This window comes from Nyctibius grandis, chromosome 11, assembly GCF_013368605.1.
Source record: "Nyctibius grandis isolate bNycGra1 chromosome 11, bNycGra1.pri, whole genome shotgun sequence".
Classification (NCBI taxonomy): domain Eukaryota; kingdom Metazoa; phylum Chordata; class Aves; order Nyctibiiformes; family Nyctibiidae; genus Nyctibius; species Nyctibius grandis.
Genome location: NC_090668.1, coordinates 3,939,061 through 3,965,882, shown reverse-complemented (window position 1 = coordinate 3,965,882; position 26,822 = coordinate 3,939,061). Strand labels below are relative to the sequence as shown.

Below are 26,822 nucleotides of genomic sequence, written 5' to 3'. Positions count from 1 at the left end.
CACTTTGGGAAAAAGTGGGAAATGTGACTACTAGTAGGGGTGGGAAATCTGCCAGAAGTTGGGGATATGGTACCAATCACTTCTTGTCTTGGATAAAAGTTGTTCTTATATTACTACTGGTGATGTGGCGGCTCTGTGATACAGACTGCTTGATCAGGAAGAAGAAAGAGAGGCTTTCTTCAAGACACTGAAGGAGCAGTGGTGTCCCAGCCATCTCTGGCTGTTTGTGTGAGCTAGTGACAGTGTGTCTAATGGTGAGACCACAGTGGGGTTTCTACTGGGGGGACCAGGGGATCCCCACCAGCTCACAATCTGTGGATGCTTTTGTGCCTCCAAGAACAAGATCACCACGAGGTAGCCTACGGTGGAGCAGGGGAGTCTCCGCCAGCTCTGGATGTTCCAGTGCCTGTGTGTCTCTAAGGCTGAGAGTAATTGCAGTGCACTGCTGGGGGACCATGTGGGTCCCAGGGAGCCCTGGCTGTTTCTTTGTGGAAGTGCCTGTGTTTCTCTAAGAGAGAGACTACAAGGAATTTGATTTTTTGGGACAAGGGGATTCTTCATCAGCTCTGGGTGTGTGAATTTCCCCGCGAGCCTTTCTGTGGGTCTCAGAGGCCACCAACTTCCCATCCCAGAGGCCATCCCAGAAGCCTCCAACAACCTTTCTCTTTGCCCCAGGGGCCTCTGATGCCCTTCCATGAAGCCCTAGCCTCCAAGAGCCTGTCTGTGTGCCTCAGAGGTTTCCAAGTGCCTTTCTGCTCAACCAAGGGGCCCCTGAGAGCCATGGGTGAGCACCCTCTGCCTTTTGGGCCCGTAGGAAACTCCTAAGGTTTGGGGACCCAAGGGCTAGGACTCCCAAGGGTTATGGGCACCTACAACTACAGGTCCTTAAGGTTAGCACCTCTTAGGTTTATAGGCCTGTAGGATTATGGGCCCTTAGGGTCCCATAGGCACATAAGGTTACTGGCCCTGGGGTTTTGGGCCAGCCCTTAAAGTTATGGGTTCTTGGGTGTTGTAGAAATTTTCACATAAATTGTTATAGAAGTTCTCATGAATTAAGAATAGAATAATAAATATAAGCCAATCTGATAAACACAGGTGGGCTTTCACAATCCATGAATATTGTTCTCAAAGCTCCTTGTGTAATCCTGACCTATGACTGAACAAATCATCAATCAAAGCTTAATGAGTAGCTAAGCAGGAGTAGGCCTAGAAGTATTACCTTCTGATGATTTTAGCAAAGGGGATGTATAGTTAACCTTTTCTTTACTTTAAAAGAAATATAGGATACTTAGAAATAAGCATTAATAGAAATAAAGTTCTAAATAGACTTTAGGTATTTTAGGTTAATACTTAGGAGATGCTGGCAGTGGAAACCAGACTCTGGTCAACCCGGATCAAGACGGGACGCTGATTACAGCAAGTACATTAAGGACGGGGTGTCAACCGGAGTCAGAGTGGAACCAGAACATAAAGATCAGCTAAGCAAAGGAAAAGAATGGGCTTTTGTGGACTCCTGACAATGGACTTTTGTGGACTCTTGACGAAGGAAGAAAGAGGAATTGAAATAGTTAGTGGATTTTTAACAGAAGCTCCTGAGAAGTTTGTGATGTAACTATTTATTAGTTTCTATATAAACTGATAGTGAATTTGAGTCAGGTACCATTCACTGTGTTGGTGGTCCAACTCTGAGTTACTCCAATAAAGAATCAGCAAACCTAGAGACCCTATCTCTGCCACTTTTCTTTAACAGAATTTGGCACCCCAGATGGGACTCTAGGACACTGCTCCGATTCTCTGAGCATTCCCGTCTCCAAAGCCCAATTGCCGGCAACAAGAGTGAGTTCACCTGGTGGTCTTGGGAGTGAGTACACTCAGAAATTAGGAGCCTGTGTGTTTAAAATTGCCAAGAAAAATTTTGGAAACAGGGTACCCCAGGAAACTAGGAAAAAAAATAAAATGGGAATTGGACTCAGCATTGGAAGGGGGACGCTCCTTGCTGAGGTTTTGGAGAATTGGAATAGAATCCTGTTGACCGGGACATGTGGGAAAAAGAGATTTATTTTGCTGTGTCAAGAAGAAATGGCCATTTTTAACTAGGGTCCGAGGTGGAGGACCTAGAGACATCTGGCCCTCTAAAGGGACCTTTGATGCACGTAAGTTGAAATTTTTAAGGATAATCCTTGAGGATGAAGGGACTCAAGATATTGATTTTTGGTATATTTGATATTATTGGGTAAATAAAAAGAAAGGCAAAAGGGAGCCTAAACAAGTGAAACCTTCTATTCCCTCAGCACCTGTGCTGGAGGAATCGAATCCTTTCACTGACAAGGAAGTTGGCATGTATCCCATGAGATTGGAATACATCCCAAACCCTAGAGCTGGACCTGGAGCTCCACCAGAAGTTCCACCAGTCCAAGCTGTTGTGAGACATGAACCTTGGAAACAAGGAGATTTAGTAAACTGGCAATCAAAAGTGCCATGCATCAGAGAGGATGCTAAAATGTGTACTCAGGTGCTATCTGGCATTTTTACTGATTATTCTCCAAATTGGAATGATGTAAAGACCCTCATGAGAGAGCTCTTTACAGCAGAAGAGAGAAAAAAAAATCTTCCAAAAGGATCAGGAAATTGCACAAAGAGGTCAAGCTCAAGGGCTACAGCCCTCGCCCGATCAAAACCCAAATTGGAATTTGGCCACTGAGGATGGTGCCAGGCTCCAACGAGATGCCTTACAGTAACTGGTGGAGGCTGTTTGCCAAACTGGCAGGAAAAAAAAAAAAAAGAAAATTACTAATTGGACAAAGGTGATGGAATGTAGGCAAAAATCTGATGAACATCCCAGTGATTACTGGAGTTGATTAAAAGCTACTCTCCTGAAATATGGAGGAATGACAACAGACAATTTTCAGGAACCCCTTGCAATCAGTGTACTTGTGGATCAATCTGCACCTGGTATTAATAAATATTTCAAGAAACATATGCCAGGGTGGCAAGGCGAAAGCCTCACAAAGACTCTTACTATTGCCACCTTTGTATATGATGGGAGAAGTGAAGAGCAAAAGAAACAAGATCAAAGAAAAGAGAGAAAGGAGTGAGAGAGAGATGTCAACCTTTCAGCACTGCAACTACTCAGAATTACCAACACAGCAGGGGAAGAGGTTTTTCACAAGGTTGTGGAAGGGGAGACTGAGGAGGACAAAGATTCATTCCCTCTCGAACTGATATTCCTGAATGTTTTTACTGTGGTAACTTAAGACACAAAATACGGTTTTGTCCTCTGAGACCAACCTCTAACAACGGTGGAAGAGATGGAGCAGAAAGACTGGAGCGTCCACATTCTCGCTGAGAAATTTATGGATCGAGACTCCGGGATTAAGGTAAATAATGAGGGATTTATCACAGCTAAGGTAAATGGCATTCCTGTTAAGTTCTTAATAGATACTGGTGCAACTTTATCATTGTTAAATTTTCATGTGTCACAGTTACCTGATGAATTTGTAAAGGTTACTGGGATTTTGGGTGAAGGTAAGTTACCACCTTCCCTTCCTCTTCCTGTTGTTTTTGATGATCATTTGATATGGGGTCGATTTGTTATTTCACCAGCTTCTCCTATTTCATTATTTGGGAGAGATTTATTGCAAGAATTGGGAACATGCATAGCTTTAACTCCCAAAGGAATTCGATTAATCATAATGGGAATGCAAGCTGTAGGAATTCAAGAAGGTGAGCTTAAAATCCCGAAAGAATTAAAAGATGTACCTAAAAATTATGGAGTCTCTCCGGAGATGATATTGGACTGTTAAAATCTTCAGAACCACAGAATCACAGAATCAATCAGGTTGGAAGACCCCTCTGGGATCATCGAGTCCAACCGTTGCCCTGGCACCACCCTGTCAACTAGACCAGGGCACTAAGTGCCATGTCCAGGCTTTTCTTAAACACATCCAGGGATGGTGACTTCACCACCTCCCTGGGCAGCCCATTCCAATGGCTAATGACCCTTTCTGAAAAGAAATGCTTCCTAATGTCCAACCCGAACCTCCCCTGGCAAAGCTTGAGGCTGTGTCCTCTTGTCCTATCGCTAGTTGCCCAGGAGAAGAGGACGACTCCCACTACACTACAACCTCCCTTCAGGTAGTTGTAGACTGCAATAAGGTCACCTCTGAGCCTCCTATTCTCCAGGCTAACCACCCCCATCTCCCTCAGCCATTCCTCATAGGTCAGACCCTCCAGACCCTTCACCAGCTTGGTCGCCCACCTCTGCACTCCCTCCAACACCTCAACACCTTCCTTGAAGTGCGGGGCCCAGAACTAGACACAGGATTCAAGGTGCGGCCTCACCAGTGCCGAGTACAGAGGGATGATCACTTCCCCAGACCGGCTGGCTACACTATTCCTAATAGAGGCCAGGATGCCATTGGCCTTCTTGGCCACCTGGGCACACTGCTGGCTCATCTTTAGACGGCTGTTGATCAGCACCCCCAGGTCTCTTTCCACCATGCCGCTTTCTAACCACTCTTCCCCCAGCCCGTAGCGCTGCATGGGGTTGTTGTGGCCCAAGTGTAAGACCCGGCACTTGTTCTTGTGATTAAACCAAGATTGGTTAAACCACGATTAAACCACGATTAAAACAGTAGTGATTAAAACAAAAGGAGGGACGCCCCCTTCTATTAGGCAATAACCAATTGTGGCAGAAGACACCCCAAGTATTGGAAAACAAATAAAATCATTCTTGGAAAAAGGGATTTTAAAAAAATGTCAAAGTTCTTTTAATACATCCATACTCCCGGTTAGTAAACACCGATCTGATAAAAATGGGGATCCAGAATATAGATTTATACAAGATTTAAGAGCAGTAAATGAATTTGTAATCATTCCCCATCCAGTTGTACCTGATCCAAATTTGATTATTATTCAAATACCTATTTGGGGAAAATTTTACATGGTATTGGATTCGACTGGAGCTTTCTTTAGCATACCTGTGGCTGAGGAAAGCCAGCACATATTTGCCTTCACTTGTCAAGGGAAGTAATTAACCTGGACTTGGTTACCTCAGGGATTTACAAGTTCACCAACAATATTCTCCCAAATTTTGAAAGGAGATTTGGCTGATTTGTTTTTTCCATGCAAGTCTGAATTAATACAATATGTAGATGATTTATTGTTAGTATGTCGTTCAAGGAAGGATTGTATTACAGACACTCGATATTTGTGTAATAAGTTGGTTGCAAAAGATCACCGAGCATCTCCATCAAAACTGCAGTTCTACCAACAAAAAGTGAAGTACCTTGGATTTACATTAAGTCCAGGTACGAGAGAGAAAGATCCTGAGTGAATTAAAATAATCCAAGAGTTACCTAGGCCTGTACCAAAGAAACAAATTCAGGGTTTTTAGGACAAGTAGGATTTTGTTGCCCTTGGATACCAAATTTCAGTGAATTGGCAAAACCCTTGCATGCTGCCATGCGAAATGAGGAAATTGAACCAAACAAATGAGGTCCGGAGAGACAAAAAGTTTTTACAACTCTGAAAAGTGCCTTAATACAAGCACCGGCTTTAGGTTTACCAGATTATAGTAGACTTTTCAGATTATATTGTGATGAGCGAAAGGGAAATGCTAGAGGAGTTTTAGTCCAAACTTTAGGACCACATGAAAGACCAGTGGCATATTTTTCTGCTCAATTAGATCCAGTTATACAAGGAACACCATTTTGTATAAAATCAGTAGCCGCGGCAGCAGAAGTGGTAGAAAAATGTAGATCAATAGTGCTGGGACATCCCCTAACTGTATGCATACCGCATGAAGTTGAAATATTATTGAAACAATATGCAGAAAAATGGCTTTCACCACAACGGACACATAGATATGAACTGGTTTTACTTTTGGCTGACAACATCACACTTCAAAGATACAATACTTTGAATCCAGCCACTTTAATACCTTTGCCGACTGAAGGGGAAAAAGATCAACATGACTGTACCCAGGTATTAGCAGTATCCAGTAAGCCACGTAATGATCTTCAAGACCAACCCCTGAGTAACCCAGACATCAACCTTTGACAGACGGCTCGTGCTTTTAGGAAGAAGGAAAAAGGTATACTGGCTTTGCAGTAACAACAGAAAAAACTGTATTAAAAGCTAACCCTCTTCCTAGTGCTGTGGGGGCACAAGGTGTGGAAATCATAGCGCTTACTGAGGCTGCAAAGTTGGCACAATGTCAAAGAGCTGATATTTACATGGACTCAAAATACGCTTTTGGAGTTTGTCATGCTACAGGTACCCTGTGGAAAGAAAGAGGATTTTTGACTTCAGCTGGAAAAACCGTTGCATGTGGAAAGGAGGTACGTGAACTTTTAGAAGCTATACAGTTACCTGCACAAATAGCAGTAATTTATATAAAAGCTCACACGAACTGCCGAGGTGCACTGTCGCGAGGAAATAACTTGGCTGATCAAGGTGTGGAAGCTGCAGCCAAACAAATTAACTTTATTATGGCAGCTTTGTGTGTACCAGAGAAACTTGACAGGCTTCCAAGTGCAGAGGAGATGTATGAGGCTCTTTCAGAGGAAGAAATGGAATTTTGGAGACGACTTGGAGCAGAACGAGGTGGACAACGGACCTTGGACAACAAGCCCCTACTCCCGAAAAGGTATTTACTACCTCTTGTTTGGTGGTTCCATGAAAAATGCCATGGGGGACCTGAAGGACTTGCACTGAGAATTCAATGGCTGTGGGCTGCACCCAGAATCTACTCCGCGGTGAAAAGAATTACTGAAAGCTGTAAACTTTACCGACAATATGCTACAACTAAGATTCGGCCACCTCAAGGTAAAAGACTGCCCACAGTGTTTCCTTTTCTAAGATTACAAGTTGATTATGCTGAAATGCCAAAAGTAATGGGGTATTCATACTTGTTAGTGATCGTAGATCAATCATCAGGACGGGTAGAAGCCAGAAGGAATAATTCAAAAACTGTAGTTAAAGCTTTGTTAAAAGAGAAGCCAAACCCACACAGTTTTTCCACCTGACCTCAAGAAGCCAAAAAAGTGTATCTATGAGATTTGTCTGAGCTCAACATAAACAGGTTTCAAAGCTCAAAACGATGGAAGGACTCGAACTGATAGACGCATTCATGAGCCGATCTGTACAAACATGTCAAGAAACGGCACTTTGTCTGTAGTTACCCTATACAGACCACAGAAAAAGGTTTCAGACATCAGTAGAGTTCGTGGAGAATCAGAAAACTGTATTTCAAAACATTTTTATTTTTTCCGAACCAAGTGAAAATTTCTGTAAACCGAGCTTTTAAAAGCATTTTGCATAAACAAACTGAAGATAAAATTAAGGTATATATTGATTAAGCTAAAACATTTGTTCAGTTTTCTAACTGGAAAAAAAAGAAGTTAATTTATCCAATAAATTCCAAACATGTTTCCACAACAAAAAAAGAAAACTTTTTGACCAGCATTCTGACCAGCATTCTTCACTTCTGCAGCAGTGTTCTGACATCTTGGCTGTACACTCAAAACCCTTGTCTTCTTGTGTCCATGTTGTCTTGTTCAGCAGCTGTTTGCAAAACACTCCCAACAGTTGGACAAGACACCTTCATATATACCACAGGATGCACGACATACAAAAACAAGCCCAAGACAGGCTTTTGATCTGGACATAACTACACTGAGCACTGACTGTCAGGAGGACTTTTCACAGTTCATAGGTTAGTTATGATTCTGAATAAATGCATGAGTCACTCCAACAGAAGGAAATCATCACATCTCCTCCCTCTGAGAGGGCAGTTCCAGATTGTTTGAAGGTTTGAGCTGCGGCAAAACTCAGCCCACCTATGAGGGTATTTGAAGCCAGCTTCAGGATCAAACAGATGTGCCTCACAGCCGCCTTGGTGTAAAAGGTATGTGAGCTTTAACTTTCTTGGGTTCAGATGCCATATCTTTTTATTTTATTGAAATCATTGTTTTAACCTTGTGGTTTTGGAGTGGGAAACTGAACTACGGATTTCTGTTTTCTAGACTGTTATCTAATTAGTGCTAAACCTTAGTGCACGCCTCGTATTGGGTTTCAGCAACTATTACTTTTGAAAGCTGAATATGCTTACCCAGACCAAGGGCCTTAAAGAGAATATTGCTGTCCTCTGAAAAGAGCTGTTACTCAGGAAAAAAAAAAACAACAAACCCAACCCTGAACAAGACTAGCTCAATAAAACCCCCAAAATAAACAAGACCAGGTAACAGGAAGTGCACTTCTTGATTGATAACAATAAAAGTAATGATCTGATTACCTTTATTTTGCCTGGGGCTGGATTAGCCAGATTCCAGCTTTGGGAGGTAAAGATCATAGCTGAGCAATACCGGCAAGAAGAACCTTTTCTTTTCCCTGTGAACAGGCCACTGATGATCACATCACAATTCTGATAAATCTAAAGTTTCCATTTTCACAGAATCATAGAATCATACAATCAAAGATTCATAAAATCATAGAATGGTTTGGGTTGGAAAGGACTGTCAAAGATTATCTAGTTCTACCCGCCTCCCTGTCATGGACAGGGACACCTTACCCCTAGATCAGACTGCTCAAAGCCCCATCCAACCTGACCCTGAATGCTTCCAGTGATGGGTCATCCAGAACTTCTCCGGGCAACCTCTTCCAGTGTCTCATCACCCTCACCATAAAACATTTCTTCCTTATGTCTAACATAAATCAAATGTCTTTCATTTTAAAACCATTGCCCCTTGTCTTGTCACTACAGGCCCTGGTAAAAATCTTTCTCCGTCTTTCTTACAAGCCCCCTTTAAGTATTAAAATGCTGCAATAAGGTCTCCTCGGTGCCTTCTCTTCTCCGGGCTCAACAACCCCACTCTCGGCCTTTCTTCATAGGAGAGGTGTTCCAACCCTCTGACCATTTTTGCGACCCTCCTCTGGACGCCCTCTAACAGGTCCATGTCTTTCTTGTGCTAGGGACCCAGAAATGGATGCAGTACTCTAGGTGGAGTCTCACAAGAGCGGAGAGACTCACCTCCCTCCACCTGGCCACACTTCTTTTTATGTAGCCCAGCATACAATTGGCTTTCTCAGCTGCAAGTGCTCATTGTTGGCTTCTGTCCAATTTTTCACCTACCAGTATCCCCAAGTGTTTTTCTGATGGTCTGCTCTCAATCCACTCATCCCCCTGTCTGTATTGACGCTGGAGATTGCCCTGACCCAGACGCAGGACCTTGCACTTGATCTTGTTGAACTTGTTCATTTGGGCCCACTTCTCATGCTTATCAAGGTCCCTCTGGATGGCATTCCTTCACTTGGTGTTATCTGCAAATTGCACCACTCAGCTTGGTGTCATCCGCAAACATGCTGAGCGTGCACTCAATCACGCTATGTCAATGTTGAAGATATTAAATAGTATTGGTCCCAGTACAGACCCTTGAGGGACACCACTCATTAGAGGTTTCCACTTGGACATTGATCCATTGACTGTAACTCTTTGGACACAGCCATTCAGGCAGTTTCTTATTCATCTAACGGTTCATTCATTAAACCCATACCTCTCAAATTTAGCAGCCAGAATGTTGTGGGGTACCACATCTTTCCCCAAACCTTCAAAAATTCCACTGGAAAGATTTGGATTAGGCTAACTCAGCATCTTGTAAACAGAGACAAAAAATAGCAAACTCAGAGGCAAACCTTCAAAAGAAATGTCAACAAAGCTCTGCTTCCTCCTTCCCCTCTTGCCATCATGCCACTGTTTGGAGAGAGCCAGAACAATTATTCCTCAACCAAGGACAGGAAGGTGGTAAAGGATGTGAGAAAAACAGTAGTGTGCTTTGGAAAATTCTGCAAAACTTCTTCTCTTACCCCCATCAGATAAAGCTGTGCCTCTGAAGAAACATGCCAATCTCATGCCATGTCTGTTTTGATATAGAATTCACATGATTGTGGTGGCTGCCTGCAAACAGGTAAAACCACAGCATTCCAGGACAAAGGCTCATAGTTGAGATGAGCAGGATGTGTTGCAGTTCTGTGCTTATGACCTAAGGATCGCGGGGGCTGGTCATGGCCTCTGGTGTGCAAGGGAGTAAAGAAAATGAGGAGAAAACATGCCTGCCCTTTTCTTTCCAATACAGATGATGAGAAAATTTTGTGCAGGCATTTTTAGATAACTGATAGAGAGATGAGACGAAGAAGATGTCAGGGAGTGGAGCCAAGGCTGTGGAAGAATACCAGTGGAATCATTGCCTAGGAATAGCTGAGGTCAGCTTTAGAGAGTGAATACTACGGCTATTGGTATTGGCCCGTGATGTCTTCCAACAGGGTCCAGTGAGATGCACTGATAACCCTATGGTATGCTTCAGCATAGCCCAAGAGAAATGACTTCCCTACTAACCCTCTAAGGCAAACTTTCAATGAGGGACAGTGCCAGAGAAGCCCTGGGCTGGGTGTTTACACTGACCAGCTCAGGTACGGACTTTCCTCATTTCTTCTGCTCTCTCAAGCGTTCTTCAAAATGCCAAACAGCATCAGCAGGGAGGAGTATGTGAAGCCAGGACTGCTGAAGATGCACAAGCTATGGGTCATGTTGCTGGCTGTAGCTGCAGTCTCACTTGTCTCCATGTGCTTTCTGATGTTGAATGACAGGTGAGTGAGGGACAGGGTGGAGGAACTGTGTCCCATCAGTCCTGGAAAGGAAGTGGGAATGCAGAGGGTCACTCCAGGAGGCCTCCAGGGGAGGAATCAATAGAGTAGGAGTGGAGATAATGTAGGGAAAGGAGGCAATGATGCTAGTTTCAGGTGGATATTTCAGGGTGGGAGTGGTTGCAGGCAGGGCCATGAGATGGCCAAGGGAAGACACTGGGGGTATGGGATTGCTGGGTTGGAATAATGGAGGAAAGCTGTGCGAAGCCATGGTAGTCTGGCTCAGTTTAAACCCTTGGTTTTTTTCCACAGACCTGACATCAAGGTTCCAGAAGCAGAAGCATGTCAAGGACTGTTGAGCAACATAACACAACCTGAGAAGTAAGAGTCACAGCCACAAATGTGCTGGGCAGTGGCAGACAGGCGACTGGCTAGACTGGGTCACCTGGGAGCCTCAGTGAAGGTCCAGTGTGTAGGAAGGGATGCAACAGAGAGTAATTTGTTTGCAGTAAGTCTTTGTGAGAGCATTCAAGTTGCTTACGAGCTCTTTCTGCCCTAGGGTGGATGAGGTCTGGAGCCTGAGACATGTGAAGTTAATGCAGAGCTGCCATTGGAAGTTCAACGCTACGGCCTTGGCCCAGTACAGGTGATACCCACCAGTCACAGGGAAAAGCTACTCAGTTCACTTCCTTCCAATAAAATCGCAACTGAAGGGGCTTATTCATTTATCGATGACACACGTTTAATCCACAATGTGTGAACTAGATATTCAGGATCAAATATCAGTAATGAAGAAGATAGATAAACTGAAATGTTAGACACTTAGAAAATGTCAATATACAGCTACAAATTTCTAAACACCCTTCTACAAATAAGCCCAAGAAGATTTAATCACACATGGCTACGCACACTAACACAGTTACATGCACACACTCCCCCTCACAGGATGTGCGTGTGCTCTAGATTTGTGGGAACCCCTCTTGCTCTCTCTGACTTGCTGATCCACAAGCCTGTGAAGAAGTACCCCATGAATTCATGTATGTACATCATCCATGCTGTGAGTCTCTGCTTGCTGCGCTCAGTACTGACAGCCCACTGTCTGGATGCAGACTCTGCACAGCGTCTGACAGGGAGGCTGCTCTGCCTGGCCTTGGCAGAGGTTGTGATGCTTGGTGGGGCAACTTCTGGCAGGGTCAGATCAAGTTTTGACTGCTGTTTTTTCTACTCCATATTCATTCACCCCTCATGAAAAATGTTCACGTTCCTTTCATATTTTGTTTCAGGTGACTCCTTTATTCCAAGGGTCTCTTGGTCATCTTCCTTTTCTACATGATGAGTTTTGGGTGAATGCCTGCCTGGGTTTTCTTATTGTATTGATCCTCACACGCACTGTCTACACTCACAATCATATCTAAAGAGATGTTTTTCTCCAGGTCCTATTGTAAGGGTGGGACATGCAGGCACCCACCATCCTTGCATAACACCTGTTTGCATTGCTTTGCTGCATCTCATCGCCATTTACCATCCCTGTCGGTGACATAGACAGTGGGATTGTGTACACCCTCAGCAAGTTTGCCAGTGACACCAAGCTGTGCGGTGCGGTCGACACGCTGGAGGGAAGGGATGCCATCCAGAGGGACCTTGACAGGCTTGAGATCTGGGCCTGTGCGAATGGCATGAAGTTCAACAAGGCCAAGTGCAATGTCCTGCACGTGGGTCGAGGCAATCCCAAGCACAAATACAGGCTAGGTGAAGAATGGATTGAGAGAAGCCCTGAGGAGAAGGACTTGGGGGTGATGGTTGATGAGAAGCTCAACATGAGCCGGTAATGTGCGCTTGCAGCCCAGAAAGCCAACGGTATCCTGGGCTGCATCAAAAGAAGCACGGTCAGCAGGTCGAGGGAGGTGATTCTCCCCCTCTGCTCCACTCTCGTGACACCCCACCTGGAGTATTGCTTCCAGCTCTGGGGCCCCCAACATAAGAAGGACATGGAGCTGTTGGAGCGAGTCCAGAGGAGGCCACGAAGATGCTCAGAGGGCTGGAGCACCTCTGCTCTGGAGACAGGCTGAGAGAGTTGGGGTTGTTGAGCCTGGAGAAGAGAAGGCTCCAGGGAGACCTTCTAGCACCCATCCCGTACCTGAAGGGGGCCTACAAGAAAGCTGGAGAGGGATTTTTTACAAGGGCATGCAGTGATAGGACGAGGGATAATGGCTTTAAACTGAAAGAGGGAAGATTTAGATTAGATATTACAGAATCACACAATCACAGAATCAACTATGTTGGAAGAGTCCTCTGAGATCATCGAGTCCAACCATTGCCCTGACACCACCATGGCAACTAGACCATGGCACTAAGTGCCATGTTCAGTCTTTTCTTAAACACATCCAAGGATGGTGACTCCAACACCTCTCTGGGCAGCCCCTTCCAATGGCTACGACCCTTTCTGAGAAGAAATGCTTCCTAATGTCTAACCTGAACCTCCCCTGGCAAAGCTTGAGGCTATGCCCGCTAGTCCTGTTGCTAGTTGCCTGGGAGAAGAGGCCAACCCCCACCTCTCTACACCCTCCTTTCAGGTAGCTGTAGACAGCGACAAGGTCTCCCCTCAGCCTCCTTTCCTCCAGACTAAACACCCTCAGTTCCCTCAGCCGCTCCCTATCAGACTTGTGCTCCAGACCCTTCACCATCTCTGTTGCCCTCCTCTGGACTCTCTCCAGAACCTCAATGTGTTTCTTTAAGTGAGGGGCCCAGAACTGGACACATTACTCAAGGTGCGGCCTCACCAGTGCTGAGTACAGGGGGACAATCACTTCCCTAGTCCTGCTGGCCACGCTATTCTTGATACACGCCAGGATGCTGTTGGCCTTCTTGGCCGCCTGGGCACATTGCTGGCTCATGTTCAGCTGGCTGTCCACCAATACCCCCAGGTCCTTTTCCACCGGGCTGCTTTCCAACCACTCTTCCCCCAGCCTGTAGTGCTGTATGGGGTTGTTGTGGCCAAAGTGTAGGACCCGGCACTTGGCGTTGTTGAACTTCATGCCACTGGTCTCAGCCCATCTATCTAAACTGTCCAGATCCCTCTGCAGAGCCTTCCTACCCTCAGGCAGATGAACACTTCCACCCAACTTAGTGTCGTCCACGAATTTACTGAGGGTACACTCAATACCCTCATCCAGATCATCAGTAAAGATATTAAACAGGTATGGGCCCAGTACTGAGCCCTGGGGGACACCACTAGTCACCAGACACCAACTGGATGCAGTACTGTTCACCACCACTCTCTGGGCCTGGCCATCCAGCCAGTTCTTAACCCAGCGAAGTGTGCACCTGTCCAAGCCACGGGCTGCGAGGTTATCCAGGAGAATGCCGTGGGAGACAGTATCAAAGGCTTTGCTGAAGTCCAAGTATACTACATCCACAGCCTTCCCCTCATTCACTAGGCAGGTCACCTGGTCATAAAAAGATATCAGGTTGGTCAGGCAGGACCTGCCTTTCCTAAACCCATGCTGACTGGGCCTGATCCAGTCCTTTCAGAGAAGGACTAGTGGGAGATGTGAGAGTCAGTGGCCATCTTGGGAATAGTAACCATGAAATGTTAGAGTTTTCGCTAGTGGGGGAAGTAAGGAGGGGCAAGAGCAGATCTTCCGCCTTAGATTTCCAACGGGATGACTTTAGCCTATTTAGGAGGTTGGTGGACAGAGTCCCTTGGGAGTCGGTCCTGAAGGGCAAAGGAGTCCAGGAAGGCTGGACGTGCTTTGAAAAGGAATTGCTAAATATTCAGGAGCAGGCTGTTCCGGTGTGTAGGAAGACAAGCTGTCGGGGAAAAAGACCGGCCTGGTTAAACAGAGAACTTAGGCTAGAACTTAAGGAAAAAAAGAGAAACTATTTGCTCTGGAAGAAGGGTCGGGTAACTTGGGAGGTCTATAGGGATGTTGCCAGGTCATGTAGGGAGAAGATTAGAAGGGCCAAAGCTCAATTATAACTTGATTTGGCTGCTACAGTCAAAGACAACAAAAAAAGTTTCTACAAAAACATTAACAGCAAAAGGAGGGTCAAGGAGAGCCTCCACCGCTTGCTGAATGAGGAGGGTAGTGTAGCGTCAGGGGATGAGGAAAAGGCAGACGTGCTCAATGCCTTCTTTGCCTCGGTCTTTAATGTCAGGACCGGTTGTCCTCAGGAGACTCAGCCCCCAGAGCCTGAAGTTAGGGACGGGGGGCTGTGTGAACCCCCCGTAATCCAGGAGGAGATGCTTAGAGACCCGCTGTGCCAATTGGACACCCACAAGGCTATGGGCCTGGATGGGATTCACCCCAGAGAACTTTGGCAGATGAACTTGCCAAACCACTCTGAATTATCTACCGGCAGTCCTGGTTAACTGGAGAAGTTCCAGCTGACTGGAAATTAGCAAATGTAACGCCCATCTACAAGAAGGGTCGGAAGGACAATCCAGGGAACTATAGGCCTGTCAGCCTGACCTCGGTGCCAGGCAAGGTGATGGAGCAGATCATCCTGAGTGCCATTACACGGCACATGCAGGACAATCGGGGCATCGGGGCCAGCCAACATGGATTCATGAAAGGCAGGTCCTGCTTGACCAACCTGGTCTCCTTCTACGACAAAGTGACCCCCTTAGTAGATAAGGGCAGGGCTGTGGATGTAGTCTATCTAGACTTCAGTAAGGCATTCGACACTGTCTCCCACAGCATCCTCCTAGACAAACTGGCTGCCCGGGGCTTGGATGGGTGGACTCTTCGATGGGTTAAAAACTGGCTGGATGGCCGAGCCCAGAGAGTGGTGGTGAATGGGGCAAAGTCCAACTGGCGGCCGGTCACTAGCGGTGTTCCCCAGGGCTCAGTTCTGGGGCCGGTGCTGTTCAATATCTTTATAGATGATCTAGACGTAGGGATTGAGTGCACCCTCAGGAAATTTGCAGATGACACCAAGCTGGGTGGGAGTGTCGATCTGCTGGAGGGTAGGAAGGCCCTCAGAAGGGATCTGGACAGGTTAGATAGATGGGCCGAGACCAACAGCATGAGGTTCAACAAGAACAAGTGACGGGTCTTACACTTGGGCCACAACAACCCCATGCAGCGCTACAGGCTGGGGGAAGAGTGGTTAGAAAGCGGCCTGGCGGAAAGAGACCTGGGGGTACCGATCGACAGCTGGCTAAACATGAGCCAGCAGTGTGCCCAGGTGGCCAAGAAGGCCAATGGCATCCTGGCCTCTGTTAGGAATAGTGTAGCCAGCCCGTCTAGGGAAGCTATCGTCCCTCTGTACTCGGCACTGGTGAGGCCGCACCTTGAATACTGTGTCTAGTTCTGGGCCCTGCACTTCAAGGAAGATGTTGAGGTGTTGGAGGGAGTGCAGAGGTGGGTGACCAAGCTGGTGAAGGGTCTGGAGGATATGACCTATGAGGAACGGCTGAGGGAGCTGGGGTTGTTTATCCTGGAGAAGAGGAGGCTCAGAGGTGACCTTATTGCAGTCTACAACTACCTGAAGGGAGGTTGTAGTGTAGTGGGAGTCGGCCTCTTCTCCCAGGCAACTAGTGATAGGACAAGAGGACACAGCCTCAAGCTTCGCCAGGGGAGGTTCAGGTTGGACATTAGGAAGAATTTCTTTTCAGAAAGGGTCATTAGACATTGGAATGGGCTGCCCAGGGAGGTGGTGGAGTCACCATCTCTGGATGTGTTTAAGAAAAGACTGGACATGGCACTTAGTGCCATGGTCTAGTTGCCATGGTGGTGTCAGGGCGATGGTTGGACTCAGTGATCCCAGAGGTCTCTTCCAACCTGATTGATTCTGTGATTCTGTGATTCTGTGATCCCCTGATTGTCCTGTATGTGCTGTGTAATCGCACTCAGGATGATCTGTTCCATGACCTTGCTGGGCACCGCGGTTAGGTTGACAGGCCTGTAGTTCCTGGGATCCTCCTTCTGGCCCTTCTTATGGATGGGCATCACATTGGCCAGCCTCCAGTCATCTGGGACCTCCCTGGTTAGCCAGGACTGATAATAGATAATGGAGAGCAGCTTAGCAAGCTCTTCTGCCAGCTCCCTCAGTGCCCTTGGGTGGATACCGTCTGGTCCCATAGACTTGTGAGCATCCAAGCGGCACAGCAAGTTGCTAACTACTTCCTCCTGAATTACAGGGGGTCTATTCTGCTCCACGTCCCTGTCTACTGGCTCAGGGGGGCAGTTGCCCTGAGGATAACCGGTCTTACTGTGAAAGACTGAGGCAAAAAAGGTATTAAGCACCTCAGCCTTTTCCTCATCCCTGGTCACAATGTTCCCCCCCGCATCCAATAAGGAACGGAGATATTAGGAAGAAATGCTTTCCTGTGAGGGTGGTGAGACACTGGAACAGGTTGCCCAGAGAAGCTGTGGCTGCCCCCTCCCTGGGAGTGTTCAAGGCCAGGCTGGATGGGGCTTTGAGCAACCTGGCCTGGTGGAAGGTGTCCCATAGCAGGGGATTGGAACTAGATGGTCTTTAAGGTCCCTTCCAACCCAAACCATTCTATGATTCTATATTCTGTGATATGCTGGACTTGAATCTCGCATGTTGGTGAGCTTATGAGGGGAGGTGTGAAGGCACGCATGGGTCAGGGGTGAAGCTGAGACTGAAGCAAGCAGGAAGGGCTTTGGAGTAGTGGCTAGGCTGAAGAGTGAAGAACAGACAGAAAACATCTGGAAATGTGTGTGAATGAGGAAGAAGAAAATGAAGGATGTGTGGAGATGGTTGAACAGAGACCACATGACGAAGGCTGTTCTAACTTGACACAATGCTTTCTTTGTGTTCCCTGTGCTTTTCCAAGCTCGCTTTCCCTTTACGCTGTGATACTTGCACCTAATCCTTTATTCCTGCTTCTACTGTAGCACCTTGCCTAGCCCTCTCTTATTCTTACTCCTCTCTCCTTTGTTATTCTGTTACAGTCCCCCTTCATCCCATCCCCAGACCTCTGCTCACTGTCTTCCACTCTTTCCCCCTTACAGGGCAGAGCTACAGCACTGCTGCAACGCCTCAGCCTGGCTGGCTGTGACTCAAGAAAACACACCATTGGGGTCTGAGATTGTCTACGATGGGTATCACCAAAAAAGCTTGAAAGTCAGCAGTGGCTTGCTGGAGATCCTGCCAGAGGTAGGAGTGCTTTTTGATGGGGAGTATGGCTCACAGTCTGCATGCTTTTCTCTCATACACCATGGAATGTGTCTGGTTGGAAGATCTGTGGTAGGTCTTTACTGTAATTCTCTAAGGGTGAGTGAATTTCTACATGTTCTTCTTTATAGAAATCCCCCTTCCGGGACCCTCTCTACAAAACCTGTGCTGTAGTGGGAAATGGAGGAATCCTCAGGAACAGTAGCTGTGGCTCTAAAATTGATGAGCACCAGTTTGTAATCAGGTAATTGCTGCCAGCCTGCACAGGAGAGATGTAGGAGACCAGCAGGAGGAGGGGGCTTTCACGGGAATAGGGTGAAGGCAGAGAAAAGGGAGACAGAGGAAATGTTCTGAGCAGGGTTGAAGGTGAGAGCCTAGGGAAATGGTGGGGTGTACCTGAACTGAGTTGTGTCACAGAGGGATGGGTAAGCTCTCAGGATATCATGAAGCATTATTTCTCACAGCCTTCCTTTGCTTATCACCTCAATCAGGTTTAACCTGCCTTCTGTGGACTTTCCTGAGGATGTGGGCAGAAAGTCAAGCATTGTCACTGTGAATCCTAGTATCCTTCAGAAAAGGTAATAGGTGTGGTACCCAAAATGGAGGAAAGGACTCCTAACTTTCTTCACGCCCATATACTGTATTCTTGAAGAGGTAATATCTATTGCCTCTGCTCTGGGTCCCAGAAGACAGACAGGCCTTTGCTACCATGCAAGGCCTGTCCAAAAAAAAGCTATTAGCATCTACTCCCATGGGATGCTCCCCTCTGTGCAGAAGTATACAGAGGAATACTGCAAGTCTTGGAGTTGTTTGGGGCAGAGTTTGTTCAAGACTTAGTTGCTGTTGGTTGTTTTAGCTTACCACTTGAGATTAATAGCATTTCCAGTCTTTGCAGTGAGCTGATCCTCTCAAGGGTGATATCAAGACAGGCAGAGAGGCTCAGCTGTATTCTGTACTGCTGCTATCAGGAGGAGCCCTGATGGGAACTATTTAATCTCATCCTGATCCTAGCTGCATAAATGCTCTTTATGTTCAGTGGAGAAAATAGGTACTCCTTGTCCTACAGCAGACATCTAAAATACAACAGATCAGTTGTGATCCAGCTGAGCTTGTTTCCCTCCATTGACTACAAAGAACATTTAGACAATTAACTCAGGTGTAGATGTCTGTGTAGTAGATCTCTAAAGGCAGATGGCATGAATTCTCTCCCAGCCCTCTGCTCCACCATTATGGGACATCACTCTCCATCAATTGTGAGTTGTGGGGCCACTAAAGTTTTAAATTTGAAGACATATTCCCAGTCTTTTAACCATCTAGTCACTAGCAAACCTCCTGGGTATTTTCAAGCAGTTCCTCTGGTCTGCATTAGCTGCACCTGGGAATCTTGAACTCAGATCACCCTCAAGGCACAGAGAAGGGGAAAACAGAGGTGAAGAGTGGGACTGGTATTTCACTGCTCTGGGGCAGAGTAGCATGAGAAGGGCAGGAGGGAATGAGGATGGAGTTGGCAGAGGATGATGGTCCCACATCTCTTGCCTCACAGGTTTCACGGTCTGAATGGTCGTCGCCTGCCATTTGTGAAGGCAGCAGCTTCCTATGGGAAGACATGGTTCCTCATCCCAGCTTTCTCCTACCCTGGCAATACTGAGGCTTCTTACCGAGCACTCTATGCCTTACAGGACTCTGCCTCCCAGTCACATGTCTTCTTCTTCCATCCTCAGTACCTGAGTGCTCTAAGCAAGTACTGGCATGATCATGGCTTTCATACCCATCGCCTCTCCTCAGGCTTCATGCTAGTGAATGCTGCTCTGGAGTTGTGCCAACACATTACACTCTATGGCTTCTGGCCCTTCTCTTTGCATCCTGATGGCCATTCCCTGACCCATCATTACTATGACAATGTGCTTCCCAACCACAAGGTGCACATCATGCCCAAAGAGTTCACTTACTATCTGGATATGCACTTCCACGGTGTGCTGCAGCTGCATCTGGGGCAGTGCTAAGGGTTCAAGTCAAAGACAAAGAAAATCCAGGTCTAAAGAACACAGTTTCTGCTGTTGATATTATCCATTCTGGGATCTTCTGATGGGAACACACAGACCTAGATGCAAACCTAGAGACTCTGAAGATGAAAAATATGCCGCCTTCTTTTTTCCACACTGTTCCAGTAAAGGGTCACCATTCAGTAAGTAGCATTAGCTTGAGATCATTTGTATGTTAAATTGAGAGTCACCAATTGTTATATTAGTACTTAATGCATAATTAAATTGGTAGTAAATAACTTCCTTTCTTGCCAGCAGTGTGAATTTATTAACTGCATTTCAGAATTTGAGTACTCCATCTCAAAAGCTTTTATTGTTCTAATGCCTCTTGTCAATAAACTATTAAGTGCTTCCCACATTTTGATTACTCTCTGTTAATCTCTGTTTGCTTTAATCAGACTTATTGCACTGATTTATTTATCTTATCAGCATTACGCATGAAGCATTACGTTCTGCAAATTTGTCAGAGCTATGCAGTTATTGTTCATTCATGCCTTTGAAGATCACAGTTAATCAGGCAGTCCTCACAGTCTGGATTGCCAGTTGGGCCAGCGACTAGCTGTGGATTGCAGGCTGGAAGGATCGGTTGCATGCATCAGTGCCCATGAGACATGGAGCCGTGCCTCTTTCCCCGGTGCATGAACATCAAATCCCTCCTATGCTGTGGGTGGCTGCCAGCTGATTTAGGCAGTTGTTATATATTAGCATATATTATATATATATATGCTTCTTTATATTTAGGGAGTAGCCAGTCTGGATTTGCAAAGAGGGAAATCATGCCTCATGGAGCTGATCACCTTCTGCAAGGAGGTGACTGCCTTGGTGGATGAGGGGAGTGACGTGGATATTGTTTATCATGCCTTTAGGAAGGTTTTCAGCACTGTCTCCTGTAACATCTTCACTGATGAATTGATGAAGGATAGGCTAGACCAGTGGACAGTGAGGTGGAGTGCAAACTGTCTGAATGGCCAAGATGACAATATTGTGATCACTGGCATGAAGTCCAGCTGCAGGCCAGTCACCTGTTGGCAGTGGTGTACCTGATACTGAGGCCAGTACTATTTATCTTCACAAATGAACTGCATGATCAGACAGGGTGCAGCCACAGCAAGTTTGAAGATCATACCTCAAAGATGCCAGAGAAAACCCACTGGTTTGAAGACCTATAAAATATTAAGAAAAAAAAGGTGAAAAAAACAGGAATCTTTCTCTCCACAAGAGCTGGAGGCTGACTTTTCTCCATCTGACTGACAAAGACTTTGGTTGTTTTTCTGGGGCAGTGAGCATATCAATGTTTAACCTCATTACTTTTTGCTACCCCTTGAGTGCAATACCCAAGAAATAATTTCTGTGTATACATCAGTTGTCAGCATCCTGCCTGCAGATCTCTTGGTGCACAGTAAAAGTTAACCAAAAAAATGATCTTGAAAGAAATGGTCATAATGGAGCAAAACCAAAGGAGGTATGACTGTGTCCTCATTCTTATGCCAGTGAAAGGGACAGAGGGAATGAGTTGTACCATGAGAGGGACAGAGGGAAATCATAAAATCATAGAATGGTTTGGGTTGGAAGGGACCTTAAAGACCATTTAGTTCCAAACCCCCTGCCATGGGCAGGGATACCTTCCACTAGACCAGGTTGCTCCAAGCCCCATCCAATCTGGCCTTGAACTCTTCCAGGGAGGGGCCATATACAACTTCTCTGGGCAACCTGTGCCAGTGTCTCACCACCCTCACAAGAAATAATTTCTTCCTAATATTTAATCTAAATCTCCCCTCTTCCAGTTTAAAACCATTACCCCTCATCCTATCACTACATGCCCTTATAAAATGTCCCTCTCCAGCTTTCCTGTAGGCCCCCTTCAGGTACCAGAAAGCTGCTATAAGGTGTTATAGAAACACAGAATCCCATCAGTGGGAAGGGACCTCTGCAAGTCTCTGGTGCAACCCATTGCTTGAAGCAAGAAAGTGGATTATTGGTAGAGACATCATTCAGAATTATCAGTCCCCACCAATATTACTGCATTAAGTTTTGTACCCTCATGGGATTCTCTAAAGAACTGACAACATACATTTTTCTATACTGTATTGCATATACACAGAGCGCACACATGTACATGTTATCTTATGATATTATTGCTGTATCTTACAGCATGCTGAAAAGGCCTCTCAGCTAAACAGTAATGGAGAAAACAGAGCAACAGTGGGGTCCTGAATCATTCCACTTACACCTGACATCTTTCAAACTCCCAGCTCTGTCTGGTTCCAGACTTCCAGTGTCTCCATTTTATACAGATGTTTCCAATGCACAATAGTTATCTTCGTACAATCATTTGAGAGAGTTTTACATAGTGGCACAGGGTCTCCCTCAGTAGCTCTCCCTGCTGAGCTGCAAGGACTCCCTTTGCCGTGTGCTCAGCTTTTGTCTCTGAGTTGCCATTCCGAAGCTGGGGCAACACAGCTTGCTCAGCTGCAGAAAACACCTGGCTTTTTGTGAGCATGTCCCAGGGACAGTGGCTGCAAGGCCGGCGATGCTGCAGGCAGCTAGGATGAGGCTTTTTCTGGAGGGGTCCCTTTTGGCTCAGAGGGTGACCAGTGAAGCTGGAGGGCAGAACATTTGTGGCACCTGTGGCTTGCTGAAGCAGAAGGCAGGCAATGGACTGGTAGGGAATGGTGAGAAGGCACAAAAGTGGATGGATGGCGATTTGGGAGCAACTGTAGGCATTCCTCCTGCAAACCCCTAGGTGAGATTCTCCATGGGCCAGTCAAGGAGACGGGACATGGTGCAGGAGGTGAGCTGAACCCCTGCCTTCTTATGCCTGTGCTACCTCTGAAATGGGAGTGGGACCAGCACTGCTGTCATCCAGGGTTTTATTTCAGGGTAGAAGTGCGGAGACTACATATAATAAGAAGGCATTTGTTCTTGAGTTTTCACAGTGCATTCATTAACTATTCTCCCTGTGTTCGGTACCCCAAAGCATGCTGGAACAAGATCAGGCTGTCAAATCACTTCGGCTTGTATCTCATTATCTTGGTTATAAAAACATGCAGTTCATGCAGAATATGCAGGAGCAGAACAAGGAACTTTGGACATATCAATGCATGCCTTACCATCAGCTGTCTGGGCAGGAGCAGAATTTATTTTGTCTCCTTGCCTTTTCCTTGAGATTTTACGCAGCCATGAATTTGTCAGACTATCCATGCCCACTCCAAACATTGGCATCTCCTTCTCTGAGCCAACCCCCTGAGCAGGACCACTCTGTCCTGCCAGGAGCAGCTCTGGGCTGAGCAGCAGATTCCATTACACCCCATGCCTCCCTTCAGCCTCCTGGTTCCCCATCCTTTGTGAGTGGAAGCTTCTTTTCCTCCTTTTCAGATGCCATTCCTTGCAACAAACACAGCAACCCTATAAGCTTTGAAGAGAGTAAGTACCTAGATTATTTCACTTATTGGCCTGGAAGTGAAATGTGGAAAGAGTGAGTGTTCATCTATCTTTCTCCAGCCAGGAGCATTCTGTAAAACTATGGGTGACCAGAGAGCTGTGGAACAGAGGTGCCATGTGGCCCAGGAGGGCAGCCCTCACCATGTCTGGCTCCAGCTCATCTGTCATCCCGGTTGTGCTGGGCAAAAGAAAAATGGGGTCCCCCACCTTGATCTTCAATCTATGGGTCCTTTGTGTAGGGGTTTGTCCATGGGCATGGCTTCAAGTACAGATTTTTACGGTTTCAGTCCAGTTTTCCAGAAGACCCTGCAGCCCCAGTGGCACCTCAGTGGAAAAGTGGACTGGGAGTTGGATAGGGGCAATGGAAGTCTCTTTTTGGGGTCAAGGACAAAAAGTTTCTGAACCCTAAGTCCAGGTAAACAACATCCACAGCCTTTCCCTCCTTCACTAAGCAGGTCACCTTGTCATAGAAGGAAATCAGGTTAGTCAAGCAGGACCTGCCTTTCATAAACCCATGTTGACTGGGCCTGATCACCTGGTTGTCCTGTACATGCTGTGTGATGGCACTCAAGATCATCTGCTCCACAACCTTCCCTGGGACTGAGGTCAGACTGACAGGCCTGTAGTTCCCTGGATCCTCCTTCCAGCCCCTCTTGTAGATGGGCATCACTTTTGCTGACCTCCAGTCAACTGATGTTGAACTGTGATGTTCTCCTGTGAAGGAATTATCACCCCAACATTTCCAAACAACAAGTCCATTTGTACCTCAGGTATAGGTGTGGTGAGTTCCATTTGTATAGTACACATCCCACTGTTCTCAGTGCCCCATAGTTAGATGATCTAGGAGGTAACACCATCCTGGTATAGTGATGGCTGCACATTTTGTATGTAAATCCTCACTTGACCTCAAAATCTTCCAAGTGTTATTAATGCCTATTCCACATTGAAGGTTACCTTGGAACCAATGAGACCAGAAACTCCCTTAGTACCGTTGGGTGGATCCCATCCGGCCCCATAGACTTGTGTGTGTCTAAGTGGTGTAGCATGTCGCTAACCAGTTCCCCTTGGATTAGGAGGGTCTCATTCTGCTCCCTGTCCCTGTCTTCCAGCTCAGGGGGGCTGGGTACCCCAAGAACAACTTGTCTTACTACTGAAGACTGAGGCAAAGAAGGCATTAAGCACCTCAGCCTTTTCCTCATCCTGTGTCACTACGTTTCCCCATGCATCCAATAAAGGAGATTCTCCTTGTCCTTCCTTTTGTTGCTAATGTATTTATAGAAACATTTTTTATTGTCTTTTATGGCAGTAGTCAGATTAAGCTCTAGTTGGGCTTTGGTCCTTCTAATTTTCTCCCTGCATAGCCTCACAACATCCTTGTAGTCCTCCTGAGTCATCTCTCCCTTCTTCCAAAGGTCATAAACTCTCCTTTTCTTCCTGAGCTCCAGCCAAAGCTCTCTGTTCAGCCAGGCCGGTCTTCTTCCCCAATGGCTCATCTACCAGCACATGGGGACAGCCTGCTCCTGTGACTTTAAGATTTCTTTCTTGAAGAGTGTCCAGCCTTTCTGGACTCTTTTGCCTTTCAGGACTGCCTCCCAAGGGACACTGTCAACCAGGTTCCTAAACAGGCCAAAGTCTGCCCTCCAGAAGTCCAAGGGTTCTGCTGACCCCTCTCCTTACTTCTCCGAGAATTGAAAACTATCATTTCATGATCGTTGTGCCCAACGGCCTCCAGCCATCGCAACACCCCCAAGTCACCCTCTTTTTGTAACCAAGAAGTCCAGTGGGGTGCCTTTCCTGGTTGGCTCACTCACCAGCTGTGTCAGGAAGTTATCTTCCACACAATCCAGGAACATCCTAGACTGTTTCCTCTCTACTGTATTGTATTTCCAGCAGACATCTGGTAAGTTGAAGTGCCCCATGAGAACAAGGGCTAGCGATCATGAGACTTCTCCTAGCTGCTTATAGAATATTTCATTGGTCTCCTTATCCTGATTGGGCGGTCTATAACAGACTCCCACTATGATATCTGCCTTGTTGGTGTTTCCCCTGATTCCTACCCATAAACACTCAACCCTTTCATCACCATCAAGCTCTAGACAGTCAAAACACTCCTTAACATAGAGTACCACCCCACTGCCTCTCCTTCCTTGCCTATCCATTCTGAAGAGTTTATAGCCATCCTGTGCAGCACTCCTGTTGTGTGAGTCATCCCACCATGTTTCCGTGACTGCAACTATATCATAATTTTCCAGTTGTACAACGGCTTTCAGCTCCTCCTGTTTGTTGCCCATGCTGCGTGCATCGGTGTAGATGCACTTCAGTTGGTCTATTGATCCTGCCACCTTTGTGGGGGAAGAAGCCCTAATTCCTATGAGACCATTCTCAGGTGTTTCCATGGTTTCTAACCCATCAATAACCCTTGCATCTTTCCCGCCACATAGATCTCCATCCCCTACCTCCAATGAGATGGCAGACCAAAGGTCCTCACTAGCACACCATCCTTCAAACATTGGCATGCCACCCCAAGGCCTATCTCTAGAGAGCCTGGTTTTATCCCTTTCCCCTTTCAAATCTAGTTTAAAGCTCTTTCAATGAGCCCTGCTAACTCCTGCGCAAAGATCCTTTTCCCCTTTGAGACAGGTGTACTCCACCTGTTGCCAGCAGGCCTGGTGTCACACAGACCGACCTATTTTCAAAAAACCTAAAATTCTGCTGGTGACACCAGGGTTGGAGCCAGGTATTGATCTGCTGGCTCTTCCTGTTTCTTCCCTCATTATTCCCTGCAGTTGGAAAGATAGATAGAGGAGAACACTACTTGTGCTCCTGATCCCTTAACCAGTCGACACAAGGTCCTGAATCCTCTCTTCATTGCCCTCAGACTTCTTGTTGTAACTTCATTACTGTAATAATGGTTACTAATCATAGACCATGACCCTGGCCCTTATGGGCAAGTCAGTCTCCCTCGTATTCACTGAACTAGTAAGACAGCAGGATGCAAACAGTCCAGGAGGTTTCTCATGGGCTTTGTGAACAACTCCTTAGCACAGCTGCCAAATGGAGCACCCGCTTTGATACTCCCCTGGACCTGGTACTCGCAAAAGAGGAAGAGCTGGTCAGGGATGTGAAGACCTTGGCTGTAGTCACCATGAAATTGTGGTCTCCCAGTACTACAAGGAGGTGGGGGTGGAGAGTAGCAGAACACAGACTCTGGACATCAGGGAATAAGAATTTGGTCTACTGAGGGCACTGGCAGGTGGGATCCCATGGGGGCACTGTCAGATCCCTGAAAGCATCCATAGGCCTTAGTACCCCAGACTAGTCTCACCTGGGGCCTCCACCCACACCTCTGTCCATGGGCCCAGGGGACCATTTAAGCCTAGGCCTGAGCTTCAGCCCCAGCTTGATCAATGCTGTAGGTACAGTGGTGTCCAGCCCCAGCCATAGGCACAGCCTTGCCTGTCCATGGACCTTATTGATTCAGGCTTGCAGACTCACTTCCCAGCTTCATTCTTTATCGAGTGTACAATGAAATGACACTGTGGCCATCCA

The 26,822-nt window shown here is 46.5% G+C and overlaps 1 protein-coding gene across 1 annotated transcript; it reads left to right on the top strand.

The window, feature by feature from the left end:
* The first annotated feature begins 10,513 nt into the window (after positions 1-10,513).
* LOC137668353 (alpha-2,8-sialyltransferase 8F-like) lies at positions 10,514-19,793 on the top strand. The gene is made up of 7 exons (XM_068409763.1): positions 10,514-10,644; positions 10,954-11,022; positions 11,201-11,287; positions 17,628-17,772; positions 17,922-18,034; positions 18,282-18,368; positions 19,334-19,793. The coding sequence occupies exons 1-7, from the start codon at positions 10,514-10,516 to the stop codon at positions 19,791-19,793; spliced, it is 1,092 nt and encodes a 363-aa protein (XP_068265864.1).
* The last annotated feature ends 7,029 nt before the right edge of the window (positions 19,794-26,822 follow it).

Coding starts and splice junctions, on each gene's coding strand:
- LOC137668353 (XM_068409763.1), top strand. CDS start 10,514: ATGCCAAACAGCATCAGCAGGGAGGAGTATGTGAAGCCAGGACTGCTG. Junction 11,023..11,200: donor AACATAACACAACCTGAGAA/GTAAGAGTCACA, acceptor TTTCTGCCCTAG/GGTGGATGAGGTCTGGAGCC. Junction 17,773..17,921: donor TGCTGGAGATCCTGCCAGAG/GTAGGAGTGCTT, acceptor TCTTCTTTATAG/AAATCCCCCTTCCGGGACCC.